This window comes from Octodon degus, unplaced genomic scaffold (genome assembly GCF_000260255.1).
Source record: "Octodon degus isolate 3935 unplaced genomic scaffold, OctDeg1.0 scaffold00014, whole genome shotgun sequence".
Classification (NCBI taxonomy): domain Eukaryota; kingdom Metazoa; phylum Chordata; class Mammalia; order Rodentia; family Octodontidae; genus Octodon; species Octodon degus.
The window spans coordinates 27,194,450-27,211,210 of record NW_004524590.1 but is presented as its reverse complement, the minus strand read 5'-3'; the positions used below and the strand labels follow the sequence as shown (position 1 = coordinate 27,211,210).

Genomic DNA, 16,761 nt, shown 5'->3' with positions numbered 1-16,761 from the left:
ATAAAATGTAAAATCCCTTCATGATAATAATACTGAAGAAAGAAGACATAGAAAACACATAGCTCAGTGCATTATAGAACATTTGTATTGAATCAATAGCTAATATGCTGAATAGAAGAAAAGATGCAAGAATTTCCTAAGATCTAAAACACAAAATTTACATATTCAATAAGTTTAATCAATACAATGCTCAGTTTTGTAGCCTGATAAATCAGGCAGAGTTAAATAGCGAGAAGTCAAATTAACATTGTGGATGTCATGTACTTTTCAATGGAAAATCACAATAACTGCAACAAAAATATGACTAGAAGATATAAATAATGGGGCTGAGGAGATAGCTTAGTAGAATAAGCGCTTGCCTGGCAAGTGCAAAGCTGTGAGTTCAATCCCCGGTTCCACCAAAAATAAAAAATAAAAAAGAAGAAGATATAAAAATCTGGGTGTGGTGGCACATGCCTGTTATCCCAGCATTCAAAAGGCTGAGGCAGGATAATTATTGCAAGTTCAAAACCAGACTGTGCTACAAAGTGAGCTCAAGGCCAGCCTGAAATGCATAGTAAGACCCTCATTCAAAAAGACGAAAAAGAAGAAGAAGAGGAAGAGGAAGAGGAAGAGGAAGAGGCAGAGGCAGAGGCAGAGGCAGAAGAAGCAGAAGCAGAAGAAGCAGAAGAAGCAGAAGAAGCAGATATAAGATATAAATAAATTCATTAAAATTGGAAGATACAAAAATCAACAACACAATATCAATAACATTGCTGTATTTATTTGAGAGCTTCTTGAAATGAAAGTTAAAAAACTTATTAAAAATGATAAACAAACAAACAATATTCAAGGGAGAAACAACAAAGACCAGAAGAATTATGCAATGAAAATTATAAGACTGACAGTGTCAGTATGAGGCTGCCAAGTTCAAGCTGGCAGGGGATCAAGGACCCCAGCTCTAGCCACCAGGGCACCACGTTCAAGCTGGCCCTGGTGCATGCAGCATTGCAGGCTGAACAAACCCGGTTCCAGTTGCACAGCCAGCAACCAGCCTGAGCTGTAGTAGAACGCTAAGTGCAGGCTTGCTGGGATTATTCACTACCCTGCTGCAAAGCTATGGCTGGCTTGCTGGGATTAATCAACATGTATCTGGATTCTGCCCAATTTATCTACCAGTGACAGTCAAGGCTTGATTTGAACTGAACATTTGTTTTTATTGCTTTGTCCTCCAGCCTTGCTCTTAATCGCTTTCTCTTATTTTGTTTTTCTGCCTCATCTTGTTTAAATTCTCATTCTTGAGGGTAAAATCATCATATGGAAGGCTTATTTACTGCATACAGCTTTCAGGTTCTTTTTAGATACATTTATAGAAATAGCCACATACCCAGACCACAGTGCTATAGGTGGTAAATTAATAGTTAATGCTATAGTTGTCACTTTCTAGGTTGTGTTAGATGCTATTATTATTATTCATTGTACTATTTAGCTAAGGTGATATAAATGTTGTAATCAGTTCTTCTTGATATGCCAAGACTGAGATTTCCTAAGGTCACAAAAATATTATAGGCTACTACCAAAGAACCAGGGGTCATAGAGGCAGCAACTTCTTATTTCCAATAAATTGAAGAGATAGGGTCTTGCAAAAGACTCAAAACCCAAAAGCCGGCTTTCCTAGAGAGACAGCTCTGAAAAGTATTTGCTTCCTAAGTGCTCTAAATACTAGCAAAAAAAGCTACTCATTTTGAGAAATTTATAAGCATCAGTCTTGGAAATAAAATTTTTAAAAAAGGAAAAGAGAAAACACTCAAACAAGATACAGGCACAAATTTTTAGGTCACCAAAGGAAAACCCAGGAGACAATTGAATGAACCAATCCATAACCAAACCACCTGGATGTTTGAAAGTAGTAAGAGTGAAAGAAATAAAGATAAATGAGACTCTGGAAAAAAAACTAAAATCAGAAATAATTTCTAAGATAACTGAGAAATGGTGACCATAGTGAAAGATATGCTTAGTGACTCTAACTCAAATTAAATAGAAATAAAAGAACATAGGAAAATTATGGAAACCCTGAACACTAAACACAGGAAATAAGTGAAATACATGAAACCTATTCAAACATATATCCAAGAAAAGAAATATTCTTGAAAGGAAACGCACTAGAATAAGCCAACATAGCGACAGAATATCAGATATAGAACACAGGACTGGAGTTAGCAATCATGAAAAGAAAGGTTTCTTACAAGGGACCATGAAAAATTAATCCAATGAATCTAGATGATGCAAAGAAGAATAACACAAGATTGACTTCAGTCAATGAAAAAGCAGGAGATAGCATAAAGGTCATAAAAACTTGTTCACAGAAGTCATGAAAAAAAGAATTTTTTTTTCTGAGGCAGATGAAAACAATTTGACATACAGATAAGTGAGACATGTAAAATTTCAATAGCCATAATAAAAAAATCTATGTGAGGCATATAATAGTCAATATTCCAGAAATTATACACAAGAATAAAACGTTAAAAATGGTAAGAGAAAAGAACCCATCACTTATAAAGGAAAGCCCATCAAAATCACAGCAGACTTCTCAACACAAACCCTCAAATCGAGGAAAGCTTGGACTAAAGTATGACAAGATGTACAAGAAAATAGCCTCCAACTTTTTTTAAGATTTTTCCATGACACAGAAAAACAGAGGAAATAAATGACCTCCCAACAAGCACTCCAAAATTCTAGAAAGAGAAAAAAGTCTACAACTCCATAAGCCCCCAAAATAATGAATCTATCAAGTAAGGTAAGAAATGAAACAGAGGAGAAAAAGTGGAGCCAACAACAGGAAAATAACATGATAAGAGTAAGTCATAGGGCTGGCTAAATAGCTCAGCAGACTAAAGTACCTGTTTGCACAGGTGCAGGGACTAGGGTTCAATTCTCAACATACGTGCCAGCTTAACCTCCAGGATATGTTGAGCCTGTGCTGGAGACTGGGCGTGGTGGTGCACACCTATAATCCAAGGGTTTGGGAGGCTGAAAACACAAGAATCTCTATGATTCTGATTTATATAATGAGATCCTCTGGTCCCTGTACTAAAATATATTTTAAAAAAGAGTAAGTTAGTATAAGTCAATTATAATCATGAATGTTAATGATCTCAATTCACTGATTGATGAAACAGGCTGGTAGAATGCATTAAGAAGCAAGATTCAGAGACTGGGCATGGTGACAAGTGCCTGTAATCCCAACACTTGGGAAGCTGTAAACAGGAGAATCACTACAAGTCTGATCTAGTAGTGAGATCTTGAACACCCTGTAGACTCTTCCATAAAATACAAAAAAAAAAAAAAGAAAAAAGAAAGCAAGATTCAACAATATGCTGCATATAAGATAAACATTTAATTAAAAAAGAAATTTATGCATTGAAAGTAAAAGAATGAAAAATAACACTCAAGATTAAAATTAGACCCATATCCTCCATCATGCACTAAATTAAAATTGCCATGGGTCAAAGAGCTAAATACTTAAAAAGAGAAACACTAAATCTGCTGGAAGTTATATTAGAGGATTAGTAGGATTACCATTTGAAGAAATTCACTTAGCAGTTCTTTTAGTACATGTGCTGCTGAAGTGAGCATCAGAAAATTATTTTGCAACATAACTTTTGGCATGATGTCTAGGATTTATGGCTACATTCATCGACTGTGTGGATTCACAATGGGCAGGGGTATGCTTTCTCCATCTTACATGTATGTAGAATCATAGTATTATGGTCAGTGTCTAGTTGTACCCCCAAAGCCTCATTCAATCATGGACCAGAGACTTCTAGTGTTTGAGATTAACTCATGATCCACTGGGATTATGGGCCTTAGTACTACTGGGATTATAGGTGTGAGTGCTACACCCAGCCTGAGGTGGATAACTTGAATGTAATATAAGAGAGACAGGTAGATTTCCTCTCTGTTGCTATTCTTGCTGATACTCCTCCATTTTGCTCTCTTCTTCTTTGCTGCCACTATGAAAGGTTGTTCTCTGCCATGGGCTGCTCTGCTTTGGAGCCAGCTAAGTATAGACTGAAACCTCTAGTAACTGAGCTAAATAAAATTGTCTTTCCTAAAAAAATGCAAATCAAAGCCAGAGTGAGGTGTCATATCACCCCTTATCAATGACTGTTGTCAAAGTCTCAATATAACAAGTGGTGCAGAGGATGTGGAATAAAACGATCCCTTAGGCAGTGCTTGTAAAAGTGCCTACTAGTGCAAAATTACGGAAAACAATGGTGAGATTCCTCATAAAAGTAAAAACAGGACGACTAAGTGACTCAGCAAGCACATTACTAGTTGTATATCCAGGATCTCTGCTCTCATGCTCTTTGCAATGTTACTTATAATTGCCAAGAAAAAGAAATAATTGAAGTGCCGATCGAGTGATGGATGAAGAAAATGTGGCACACATTTATAAGGATACTATTTAGCTATATAAAAGAATGAAATCCTGGCATTTTTGTAAACATTGATGTAAATAGTGATCGTTACATCAAATGACATAAGCCCATGACTGAAGCACAAATACTATCTGGCCAAATTCATGTGTGGAATCTAAGCATGTTGAATTTATGGGAGCTGAGAGTACCACAGCAGACTAGAGCGGGGCAAGAATCAGGAAGAGGTGGATGTGGTGACAGGTGGATCATTGTTAAATCTACGTAATGTAAGTTTTGGGATATTATAGTGTAGGAGGGTAGCTATAACAATAAGGAGCTATACAATTCAAAAAGCAAGAAAGAATGATTTGAAACTTTTCAGTGTAAACAAAGATGGATCCTTGAAGAGGTAAGGATTTATCTTGATTTCAACATTGTGACATATATTTATCTATGTATGTAAACATTAAATGGTAGTTTTTATATACCACTTTAAGTAAATTTATATCAATAGTTTTTTAAAAATATACTTTAGATTCCTATTTTCTAAGAGGAGATTTTAATTAGTTTGCTAGGCATGTCGTAGAAGCAGATTTTAGTTAGGTTGCTTGGCATGTCATAGAAGCTTCCTGAGTGGGTGAAGTATGCGGGGGAAGGAATCTCGTTCTCATAAACAAGTCATGGCCTCCCCTCTAGGGCTCTTCGCGACATCCACTGGTTACCTCGTCCAGCCTTCAGACATGTACCACACATTCTAAATTATTCTTACACATGGAAAATGATTTCTTAAGCAGTTCCCTTTCTGGTAAAAGTTCCTCTGTAAAAACTTTAACTGGAGTTTCACATTTATTTATCTTGCTGATAAATATGTTTTACTATCATTTGTACGTAGATGTTAGTCATTCATATTTTTCTGATTCTCAAATCTGAGAAGTAAGACTTATCATTGTCTAAGACATTTCCTAGCAGGTGGTAAATATTCAGTATTTGGAAAACAGAAAAAAAAACAATTATATAATGACACTCTAATTAATCCACCATTGGTAAGAAGAAAATTACAAAGATAAAAGAAGTTAACTTTCCTTTTGCACATAGGAATGAAACAATGTAGATACAGTAAAGAATAATTTAATGTGTTTCAGTCTGTGAGTGTTTTTTATTGGTGGGAGAAGCAAGCAGGTCCAGGTTGGCAAAACAGACACTGTTTTAGAAGAGAACAAGATATTTCACTGGAACATCCCATTTTAACCAGAGCTCAGACCAAATGATTTTGAATATCTAGTGGATCACTTCTATTTATCTTGCACAAAAAGTTGAAAGAGACTGGGCATGGTGACAAGCACCTGTAATCCCAGCACTTGGGAAGCTGTAAACAGAAGAATCACTCCAAATCCAATCTAGTAGTGAGATCCTGAACACCCTGTAGACTCTTCCAAAAAAAAAAAAAAAAAAAAAAGAAGAAAAAAGAAAGAAAGAAGATTCAACAATACGCTGCATATAAGATAAACATTTAATTAAAAAAGACATTTATGCATTGAAAGTAAAAGAATGGAAAATAATACTCCAGATTAAAATTAGACCCATATCCTCCATCATGCACTAAATGAAAATTGCCATGGGTCAAAGAGCTAAATACTTAAAAAGAAAAACACTAAATCTGCCCCGAAGAAAATCTGCTAACTTGTTTGAGTTTCGTATAAACTTTGTATATGGGTTAGAAGAAATGACAATGGTGACAGTTCACTTCACAATTCTTCAGGAGCAAATATAAGGAAAGAAGTTGAGATTTATGAACACCAACTAAACTGTAAAAGGACCTGTGCAAAGCAATATGGAAGACCGTAATTCTTGCTGCATCCTTGCCAGAGCAAGACAGATTTGCCTTAAGAAGTTTGTCTCACCTTCAGCTCAAGCCACAGTGCATAGGATAGTCTTGCTTAGCAATGATTTTTATTTTTTTGTAGAATCATGGGAGTTTTATTGTGCAGTGAAACTTTTAAACTATCAATACAAATGCCAGGATAGTACATAAAACGTCCACAGGAACTTTTTTCAACTTGTGTTTGGCTAGTTCACAAACATTTCCTACATAATCCAGCATACAACAGAGAAATGGTACATCTTTTTCTTGCAGTTTGCATACAATGGAAAAACATGTATATATATATTTATACAAAGCTTGACTAATAGACACTAGAAGGTTGACAGTTTAATAAGTCTATAGGTGAGAAATGTAATAAAAATAATCAGGATTTATTCAGCATCCATCACTTACTTCCATAACCAAGTGTTACTTTAGTAAAACCCACTGCCAATTAGGCTTCTAGAATATACTTATATTATTTTTTCAATTTGTAGTGCTGCTGCACACTTTGGATCTTTACAACAGAAAACTGCTGAAAAGTAGGAGCAAGCATTTGCAAAAACAAAAATCCTCCAGCTTATTATAAGTATGACACATATGATGGAACTTCTTCCAAAGCAAAGACTGAAACCATCAAGAAAATCACCAGAACTGAATTTGCCAACGTATTTTGCCTAGGGGCCTGGGGAGATAGCTCAGTGTGGCCAGAGTTTGATCTCTGGTACCATCAAAAAAAAAAAAAAAAAAAAAAAGGAAAAGAAAAAAATAATCTATAATCTATCTGACCTGTATCTAAGAGATATACTGTACTCCCTTCCAACAGAGGAGCACTTAGTGTTCAGTTTAGGGGTTGTCTTAGTTACTTTTTACTCGTTGCTGGGACAAATACCCGACACTCAAAATGAAGGAGGGAAAGGTTTATTTAGCTCACAGTTACTGGAGGGTTCAGTCCATATTCCGCTGGCTGCAAGGCAAACAACAGCAGTTCATGCGGCAGAAAACAATGAAGAGCAGAGGAGGAGCAGCAGCTGCAGCGGCGCGTCCATCAAGCCTCTCTCTTCCTTCTGTGCTGACTGCGAAGACCAGCGCTCCACATTGAAGATAGCAGCTCCTCCAAAGTGGCGCTGCTACCAAGATAAAGCTCCTTCAAAGACTGGGGCTTCTCCACGGAGGCGGGGCGCGCAGGCAGGAAACCGGGCAGGGCAGCAGAAAGCCTTTCTCAATTCCTGGGCCCTGCCCACCTGCAGGGCTAGGCCCCCATGCTGAGAACTGCGGGAGCTGATTCAGCCAAGTTGACACAATGTATCAACTAACACAGGGGTGCATGAGGAAATTCATCCACCATTTGAAAATTGACAGTCTTTATTTAAAAAATGACCACCAGAATAGATTCACTAAATATATTTTAAAAATCATAAAAACGTTTCTTACAGAAGAGCATTACATTTTGCACACTACTGTGAACAGATGCCAGGGACACGTGGACAATCCTTACTTTTCTCCCTGTCCAACCCCCCACATGTTTACAGTGACCACACAAAGCAAGGTGTTCACAATAATTACATGGGCAGAAATTCTTTAACCCACCACCAATGAACAAAAAATAAAATCCACTCACTCTGCTGCTGTTTTAAAATTTCAAGGTTAGCTTTTGCACATCCTCCCCCACAACCCTGTTTGTAAGGATCTAAAACATTACATCTGGTGAACAGCAAAGATTTCACTACACCTCAAATGCAGAACACTCTAGTGGAGATTTTTAAATCCTTTATTTCTCCACAATCTTCGTTATCAACTACAGGCCTGGAAATTCCATCACCTCATAGCTTTTGGAAGAATGGCCGCTCCTTGTAGCAATTATTAGCACAATGAATTCATGTTATTTATTCTTTTCCACTTCTGTTCTTTGATAACCTTCAGAGACAAATGAAAGGGGGAAATTGGTATAACTATATAGTCACCGGCTGAGAGTACTCCTGTCTGAGCCACGTCAGGAGATGCGGTTTCCACTTTGCATTTTCTGTTTCTGTTTTCTACCTGTCTTATGGGATTCTAAAATAATTTTAATTATATCTCTATTATATTTGACAGAGAAATTGTGAAACAAGTTGTTCCAAAGATCAGTTCCAGTGTTCCAATGGCCAGTGTATATCAGCAAAGTGGAAATGTGATGGCCACGAAGACTGTAAATATGGGGAAGATGAGAAAAATTGCGAGCAAGGTGAAATTCTTTAGTGTGTATTTAAATTATTTAATATTTTCACTTGATGGAATTTAGACAAAAATATGGTGTTACAAACAAGTGCATATTCATTGTATTAAATAAATAATCTGAAATATTTATAAATAAATTAATTGATGTGGTCTTTATATGTTTCAAAAACATTTTAGCAGTTGAGATCATTACTTATATATAGGATCCAAGCTTTATTTACCCAAGTTTTGATTTTTATGACTAAAAGAAATAAAATTTAAAAAAATGGGGGGCCGGGGAGATGACTCAGTGGAATAAGCACTTCTCTGGCAAGCGCAAGGGCCTGAGTTCAATCCCTGGTTCCACCAAAAAAAAAAAAAAAAAAAAAAAAAAAAAAAAAAAAAAAAGAAAAGAAAGAAAGAAAATTTAATTTATATAGGTAAATTAATTGTTGTGCCCTATTTATTTTTTGAAAGTGTTTCTGAAGGTGATATTACACATGCGTGGGATCCAAGTTTTATTTCCCCAAATTTTGAATTTCTTACATCTTATCACACCATTTGGAATTATTTTCCCATTTATCAAAATGAAATAGGTTGAAACTGTATAACAAAAATTTTCAGTTTTCAGCTATGTTTGATATTATAAAACAAACATGTTTGATATGCTAACACATTAGAAACAAAAATACATCATATGTATTTACACATTGGCACAAATTCAAAATAAAATTAGAAACAAAACCAGAGTACAAAAGAATTTATTTTGTGTGTTTCTCTTTATTATGTATGGCTCTGCAACTTTGCTGCCTATCTAAAGCATTTGATTTTTAGGTAGGTATTTCAAATACATTATCTTATAAAATGGTAAGAGAATCATACTGTAAATACTATATGGTATTGAAGATATTAGCTGAAGGGATGAGATCAGAGTAGCAGATATAGGGCAGCTCTATTTCCATGCCCATTACTAAAATCAATGCTCCATACATTTCTTGATGATCACATCTTCTTCGTATTGAAGTAGGACACATTCTTTGCTTTCTTATTAACACATATTACCTAGCCAAACACTGCTAAATAAAAAGAATTAAACTCAGGGCAAAAGGTTTTAGCATTCCTAAACTAAACAGTCATGTCACAGTCACTGTGGAGGACATTGGCCATGTAGTGGTGTAATGCATGCCCAGAAACCCTATGGTTTTAATGTAAGCCTAGAAATACCAAGTCAGCAAGTGCTCATCCTATTTATGTTAATTAAGTGGGCTGTATAGTATTAGTAAGTTATGTTTATTTGTTATTTTCTAGTTTTTTATTCATAAAAGAATGTCATATATTTTTATAGGTTCTGCTGACTATACATACTTTATGTTTAGTACATCAGAAGAGTAAATTTCTTTTTAGGGGGGCTAGTGGGAATCCAACTCAGGACCTCATGTTTGCTGAACAGGTGCTACACCACTGACCTATGTCCCTGAATTCCCAAACAATGAACTTCTTAAAGCTTATTAAATATTACCTTTATGTCACCCAAGCCAAATATTTATGTCAATTTGTAACTTTTTGCTTTATAAACTGCATATATCAATTTTTATTTCTAAAGATCACTCAATATTTTTACACTTTTGAAAGTGATTTTAAACTCGTTATTTGAAGCAACATAAAATTGTGCAAAACTCATTTAGCCCTTCAAAATGAGAGTGATAGAAGACATTGAGGTCTCCCACTTCATGTAGTCTGAGTTAAATTCTTCCTGCACAGATTACAGTATCATTGAAGTACATTCAATATATTGCAAAGATGTAGTAAATCACTTTTTAAGTGAATCTTTAATTCCTGCTCTTGAATATAGTTTAAATAATATAAACTATATTTATTCCTCTCTATTATTTATATTTTCATATACTTGTATGTGTTTTTATTTTCCAAATTTGTCATTTATCTTCCTGTATCTAAATATCGACTTCATAATTGTATTCAGCTTCTCCTCGTTGCTCATCAAGTGAATATATATGTACCAGTGGAGGATGCATTTCAGCGTCTTTGAAATGTAATGGAGAATATGATTGTGCTGATGGTTCAGACGAGGTAAAGTCTATCATTTGATTAAAATCTTTGAATTACATAGAGGAGAATTGGGAAGGCAAATATAGCAGAAAAGAAATGGAAAGTTGATTCTTAGCACTTGTCTAAAATGGTAGACGTATATTCTAATACAATCCTTTCAACACAACTGGATTTTCATGTGGTCTCTATGCAAAAGCCCATCGTCATGCATAGAGGTTGTAGTCATTAAATCAAAATGAAAGAAATCTCACTCTGTTGTGAATCTCCAGTACAATAAGCTGTATTTTTGTTTTGCCCCTGATTATATCGTGATCATTAGTGAAAACTGAAGTGCCCACTTTTGTTTAAACAGATGGGCTGCGTAACTGAATGTAAGGAAGACCAATTTCGATGCAAAAATAAAGCCCACTGCATCCCAGTGAGATGGCTCTGTGATGGGACGCACGACTGTGTGGATGGAAGTGACGAAGAGCTCTGTGACAGAGGTGAGGTATTTTTTTATGGAAAAGTGAATATATATGTACCATAATTGAAAAAGATTTGAAGAATGTTTTATGCCTGCTGGAGGAAGAGGAAGATATCATGAAATAATTCCTCTTCTTTCTAGCTGCATTCTAAGAAGTTTCAAATGAGCAATAAACCAGAACACTTCATATAATTTTGATTATATGTTGATCTCTGTGAAAACCTGCAAGAATTTTTTCTCTCTAGGTGGCTCTCCTTAGGCACACAGTTATCAGTCACTTTCCTCCCTGGCCCTGTAATCTCCTTGATCAGAGAATTTAGGACACCCCTCAGTTACAAGATGTCACAGCAGAGGTTCTCTTATGCCGTGAGTCCTCACAGAACTTGAAGGGCTAAGGCCAAAATATTGGCAATCTTTTTAGCCTATCTATCTCTCTAAATTTTGTCAGCAAACTTTAGTTATTGAACATCCAGAAAAGAAGCTTAATGATATTATTACTGTCTAGCAGAGGCAGTTGAGCTTAACATCACTATCTGTCTGAATATATTGATACACTTAATTGTTTGTGCAACAAGCAAGTCAAATGCAAGAGTTTAATAAGTGCTGGACAGCAATATGTCTTCAGACTTGATGTTCGATCTGTGATGAGGATATATGAAGAGTGTGAAGAACGTATTACTGCAAAAACATTTTTTTATTCTGTATATACTTCTACGTTGCTTGCTTTACTCTGGAAGAATAGTAAGATTGCATGTTTTATTAGATTGTATAAATATATATGCTATGCGATAAGTAAGTAATAGTCTGTGCCTCAAACTTTCATCTTTAGTGAACTATAACCTTGGCCTGCATAAAAACAATATTCAACTTTATCATATATTGTTTTCTAGCTATGTGAATGCTATTTTAAGACAGATGATACTTTTTAGTTGGGAATCACTTCATTATAAAGCACTACATGATATTAATTTGAGTTAATGGGTATTAATAAAAGTAAATAAATTTTATGCTGAAACATAAAGTGATACATTATTTTTCATTGTTAAATGTATTATTAAAGTATAAAATTTATTGCAACTTTGCTATCAAAATCTCTTAATAGATTTTCCATTTGAGAACAGCTGCAACATGATCAATAACAGTAGTACTAAAAGCTGCCACAAGATGCGGGATTTTATAATTTAAATATATCTAAATGTTTCCTTTTACAAATTTGTAGGCCCCAAGGGAAATATCTTCTCTGTTCTAAATATTAAAGAAGGTGGTTATTACTAGGTAACATTCCAAATCTGATCAAGTATTGTTTTTATTTTTTTAATTAATTTTATTGAGAAACAAATAACAATGCGACAGTTTCAAAACAGGTTAGTAGGACAGTTATAATAATTAATACATTGCATATTGTTGTCTTTGTAGTAGTTATTCATAGTACAAGATGCAGACATGATATCCTGTCTAAACAGTATTAGTACAAATATTTCTTCTCATTGAATTAAGAGAAAGTAGCTGTACATCTATCTTGACTATTTTATATATACAGATATATATATATATATATATGAAATTTCAATACAAAATGGTCTTTCATTCATTAATATCCCCATTTTTTTAGTTATGCTAGAGATAGGTATTCCATTGCCATTTAAATATTGTAGATGCGTGACTTCATGAAAATAATCCAATATAGTCCAGTAGTGCATAATAGTAGTGGATTGGAAGAAACTTTCCTTTCCTTCCAAAGTTGAAAGTATATTAAAGAGAATGGTGAAAGGTTAAACATTCATACTGACTGTTTCTAACCTCAGTTACGTTCTCCTACTCAATTTATGTATCCTGTCATGACAGAGATAATAAATATGGCAGATGGTCCAGCCGCAATGAAACATTTATACTCTCTCATGAAAAGACATTAGGATGAACTCCAACTAATATGCTCTACCAGCAGCTTCAGCCAAAACAATAAGTCTAGCTCATGTTCACGTTGTCTACTTCCTGGTCTTCTGTAATACAGACTATGCAGTGAGCAGTGCATATTAACTGCTGCATGTCCATCTCATGTAAGTGAACACAATGATCCTTACTGAGGCATTGCTGCTTACATCCTGGAATCCTTCTGATGAAAGGGTCACAAGTGGATGACTCCATGAATACCCCTCCAGGTTTATATTCCATTACATTTTACCATATTCCATCTTGGCAAAACTGGAAAATATGAAGTGTCTTTAAAATCTGAAAGGTTTCTGCTAAATGTTTAATCTAACTGACTAAAAATAGAAAGCTCATAACCTTTAATACTGTCACTGAAATTATATCAAAGACTTTCTTCCACTTACACTAATAAATTTCCTTCTCTTTCTTTGCTGCTAGATAATTATGTTCCAGAGCAATATCTTGGTTAAAAATACCTATTCCTATTTAGATGTACATAAAGTCTAATAAAGTTTGTATTTTTAGTGTTTAATTTGCTCTTAGATAATGATTAATGTATTGAATGAGAGTCTTTCATAGCACTGGGGAAATGGAATTCCAGAATTCATCACAATTCCAGATTATACATCACTTCTATTCAATCTCTCTTCTACTTGCATGAGCTAATACTTGGGCTTAAAACATGAAAGAGCAGCAGGGTAGGCATGACTTATTTTCCCAGTAAATCAGTTTTATTTGTTTGACTTACAGGAGTAAAACCCCAAGGACTATGAAATTAAAAAAGCATTCACATTTTTGAATTGAAAACATGACCTCAGTGACCCACAGGGCTACTTATTTCCTAAGATTCATACTTCATCTTACTGTTTATAGCAATTTTGGAGGAAGAGATTTGGAGCTATACTTTCCAGTATTCATCAGCGCTAGTGTAAACTATGTATATTAATTATGAAATATTTTCATACATTAGAGCTTCTCTCCAGACAAATTAAGAGGAGAACTCTAGCTGCTTGTTTTCTGTGATGTTGTACTTGAGCAGATTTCTGTGAACCTGCCAAACGCTTAGTTATAATTTAGATGTATCATTGTTAATTAACATATACTTTTTGATTTTTCTAATAACCTCATGTTGAGCAGATGAAGAATATAACTAGGAGACTTGAATTTTAATCTATCCAATCTCTTTAAATGATAACTTTTTGCTGTGTACCTCATGCTATTTCAAAATGACACATTTTAAGTTAGACATAGTTGTCACAATAGCCCCATGATGTATTTTTAAATGCAAATTCTTTATAGTACAGCATACAGTCCTTATGAGGTTATCATGAAACCATTTGCCCCCTTTTATGAATTAATTTTATTTTTCTTCCTAAAAATAGTCAAATGTCCAAAACTTTTGTAGGGAAATAGTAATGTTACCTAACGCAATCACCTAGGGAATTCATTTTTTCTTTTAACATGACTGATGTGCTACAAATAGAATTTTCTGAAATATTCAGAGGATGTGAAAAGTTCATAAATTCTGTTTGATTTTAACATATTATAAAGTGCTATATGTTTTAGTCATTATAATCTTTATCCTGAAAAATCTGACTCAGTCTTGTAGTCTGTGGACTTACATTTTTCATTAAGGCAGTAGAGTTTGCCATCAGAACTGAATGACACATTTGTATAATAAATTAAAATTTAGAGGAAGGAATATTATACAGCGTTTACAATGCAAAATACATTATTTTCTCTAAACTCCATCAATAGAATGAAAAATAGCTTTTTCTAGGATTGTAGATTTGACCATTTTCTTCTTTCATTTTTGTGTTCCAATGAGTATATTCAGTGTTAAATATTTTTATACCTTCAGCAAGTCAAATACAGCCAACTCAGGTTATTCACATATTTTTTATCTTACATGTGATGTTAAATAGCATAATGAATTTGTGTCAATCTTAATTCTAAATTCCTATCTTTGTGCTACTTCCCATGTATTAAGTACAAGTATCACTTTATAAATTACATTGATCATGTTTCTTTTGGTAACATAGGAATGTACTGAGTCAAAGACAAAGTAAGTGGTTTGTCTAAGAACAATAAAAACCCGCCGTTCCTAAACTCTTATTGAAGTCTCCACTATATATTGCTCTCTCCAGATATAAACTCCAAATGAAATTTTTTCAATCTGGTATATTTAGTAAATATACTTGACAAATTTATAATATTTTTGTGTTCCTAAAGCCTTTGTTCATAGATATAAAAATTGTACAATTTTAAAATACAAAAAGAGGCCTATAGACCACTTTCCAAGTAAAAACAAAACAAAACAAAATAGTGCATGATAAAGCCAAGTATCTATTGCTTGTATAAAATTAAATTTTTTGTGACTAAAAATACATTTTGACAGTTATTATAATTCTTATTAAGTCAGTATATCAATATTTCAGATAGAACTGAATTATCTAATAATTCCAATATTCTTTTTCTAGATAGAGTTATTAAATTTTATCTCAAAAATTTATAATTTTAAAAATATAGATTATTATACTCAGTACCAACAAACTTATATATAAATTTTTTAAATTGTATTTACTTGGTTGGTGCAGTATCTCACTACACAGCTCAGACTCATAGTGATCCTCCTGTCTCAGCCTCCCCCAGCACTGGGATTATAGTTGCCCACCATCATGCCCAGTTTCAGAGGCTGGCTTGGCATGCCCAACCTGGGGCTTGCACAGCATGCAAAATCAAGATCAAACCCGGGTCCTTGTTCTTGCCAGACAGGCACTTGGACTGCTAAGCTACCTCCCTGGTCCATTGGAAATAAATTTGACTTTCTATCATATTTCAGTGTTTTTTTTTTTGTTTGTTTGTTTGTTTTTTTTTTTTTTTTTGGTGGAATCAGGGATTGAACTCAGTCCCTTGCGCTTGCTAGGGAAGTGCTTATTCCACTGAGCCATCTCCCCAGCCCCTCTGTGTTCTTATATAATGATATTAATAGAACCTTCCAAATTGTAAGACTTGATCACTGGCTTAAGAAAATTTTGGAATTATGTGCTTCAAGTATTATAAGGAAACAAATAAAAAGAAGCAATATATAATTGGAATGGTGGGTGTCCTTCTGTCTTTACAATTAATGCACTCTGTTTTGTTTTATAATGAAGGAGGAAATATATGCAGAGCTGATGAATTCCTTTGCAATAATTCCCTGTGCAAACTCTTCTCCTGGATCTGTGATGGACAGGATGACTGCGGAGACAACTCCGATGAGGCTCCTGATATGTGTGGTATAGTATTTCATGAAGCTTTCGATTGTACTGGCACCTGCTGACCGAGGGCCCTGCACTCAGTCCGTGAAGTGGTGAGGTGAACCACACACTGCTGCCCTGCCGTCATGCAGCTGCACTATGCTCACAGATACAGCTTTGGTCTGAGTAATGAAGACCTTGCCCTGCTCAAAGTTTATGGCTGTGTAGTGAGCGCTCCTAAATCTAAATTTGCACATGTCCACACTATTCTAAGATATATTATATTCTGTCGGTAAGGGTTTAGAGGAGTTGACCTTTTGAATTGAGTAAGGTACAAATAAGAATTTTAGTTTTATAAAAAAAAATTGTCTGAAACAAAAATATTACATAATTAACTAGTAAAAATGTTCAATAATAAGAACATATAAGCACATAATGCCAAGAATATTACTCTTGGTACTAAAGTTGTACATAGAAAAATCATATACATATATATGCATATAAATAATAACCATGTTAGTCATAGTAGGAATTATTTAACGTTAAACCAGAAAACTTTGGCAAAAAACATTGCTTTAAAGTGTATTTGCTGTTGCTTTTCCA

At 34.5% G+C, this 16,761-nt stretch overlaps 1 protein-coding gene across 1 annotated transcript in view; it reads left to right on the top strand.

The window, feature by feature from the left end:
* Positions 1 to 16,761, top strand: part of LOC101574580 (low-density lipoprotein receptor-related protein 1B) — a gene marked incomplete at its 5' end in the record, with an annotated part of 229,660 nt that overhangs the window by 79,439 nt on the left and 133,460 nt on the right. The window contains 4 exons of the mRNA XM_004626417.1: positions 8,356 to 8,485; positions 10,439 to 10,545; positions 10,877 to 11,009; positions 16,075 to 16,197. Coding sequence (XP_004626474.1) covers positions 8,356 to 8,485; positions 10,439 to 10,545; positions 10,877 to 11,009; positions 16,075 to 16,197 — 493 coding nt within the window. The remainder of the gene's footprint in view (positions 1 to 8,355; positions 8,486 to 10,438; positions 10,546 to 10,876; positions 11,010 to 16,074; positions 16,198 to 16,761) is intronic.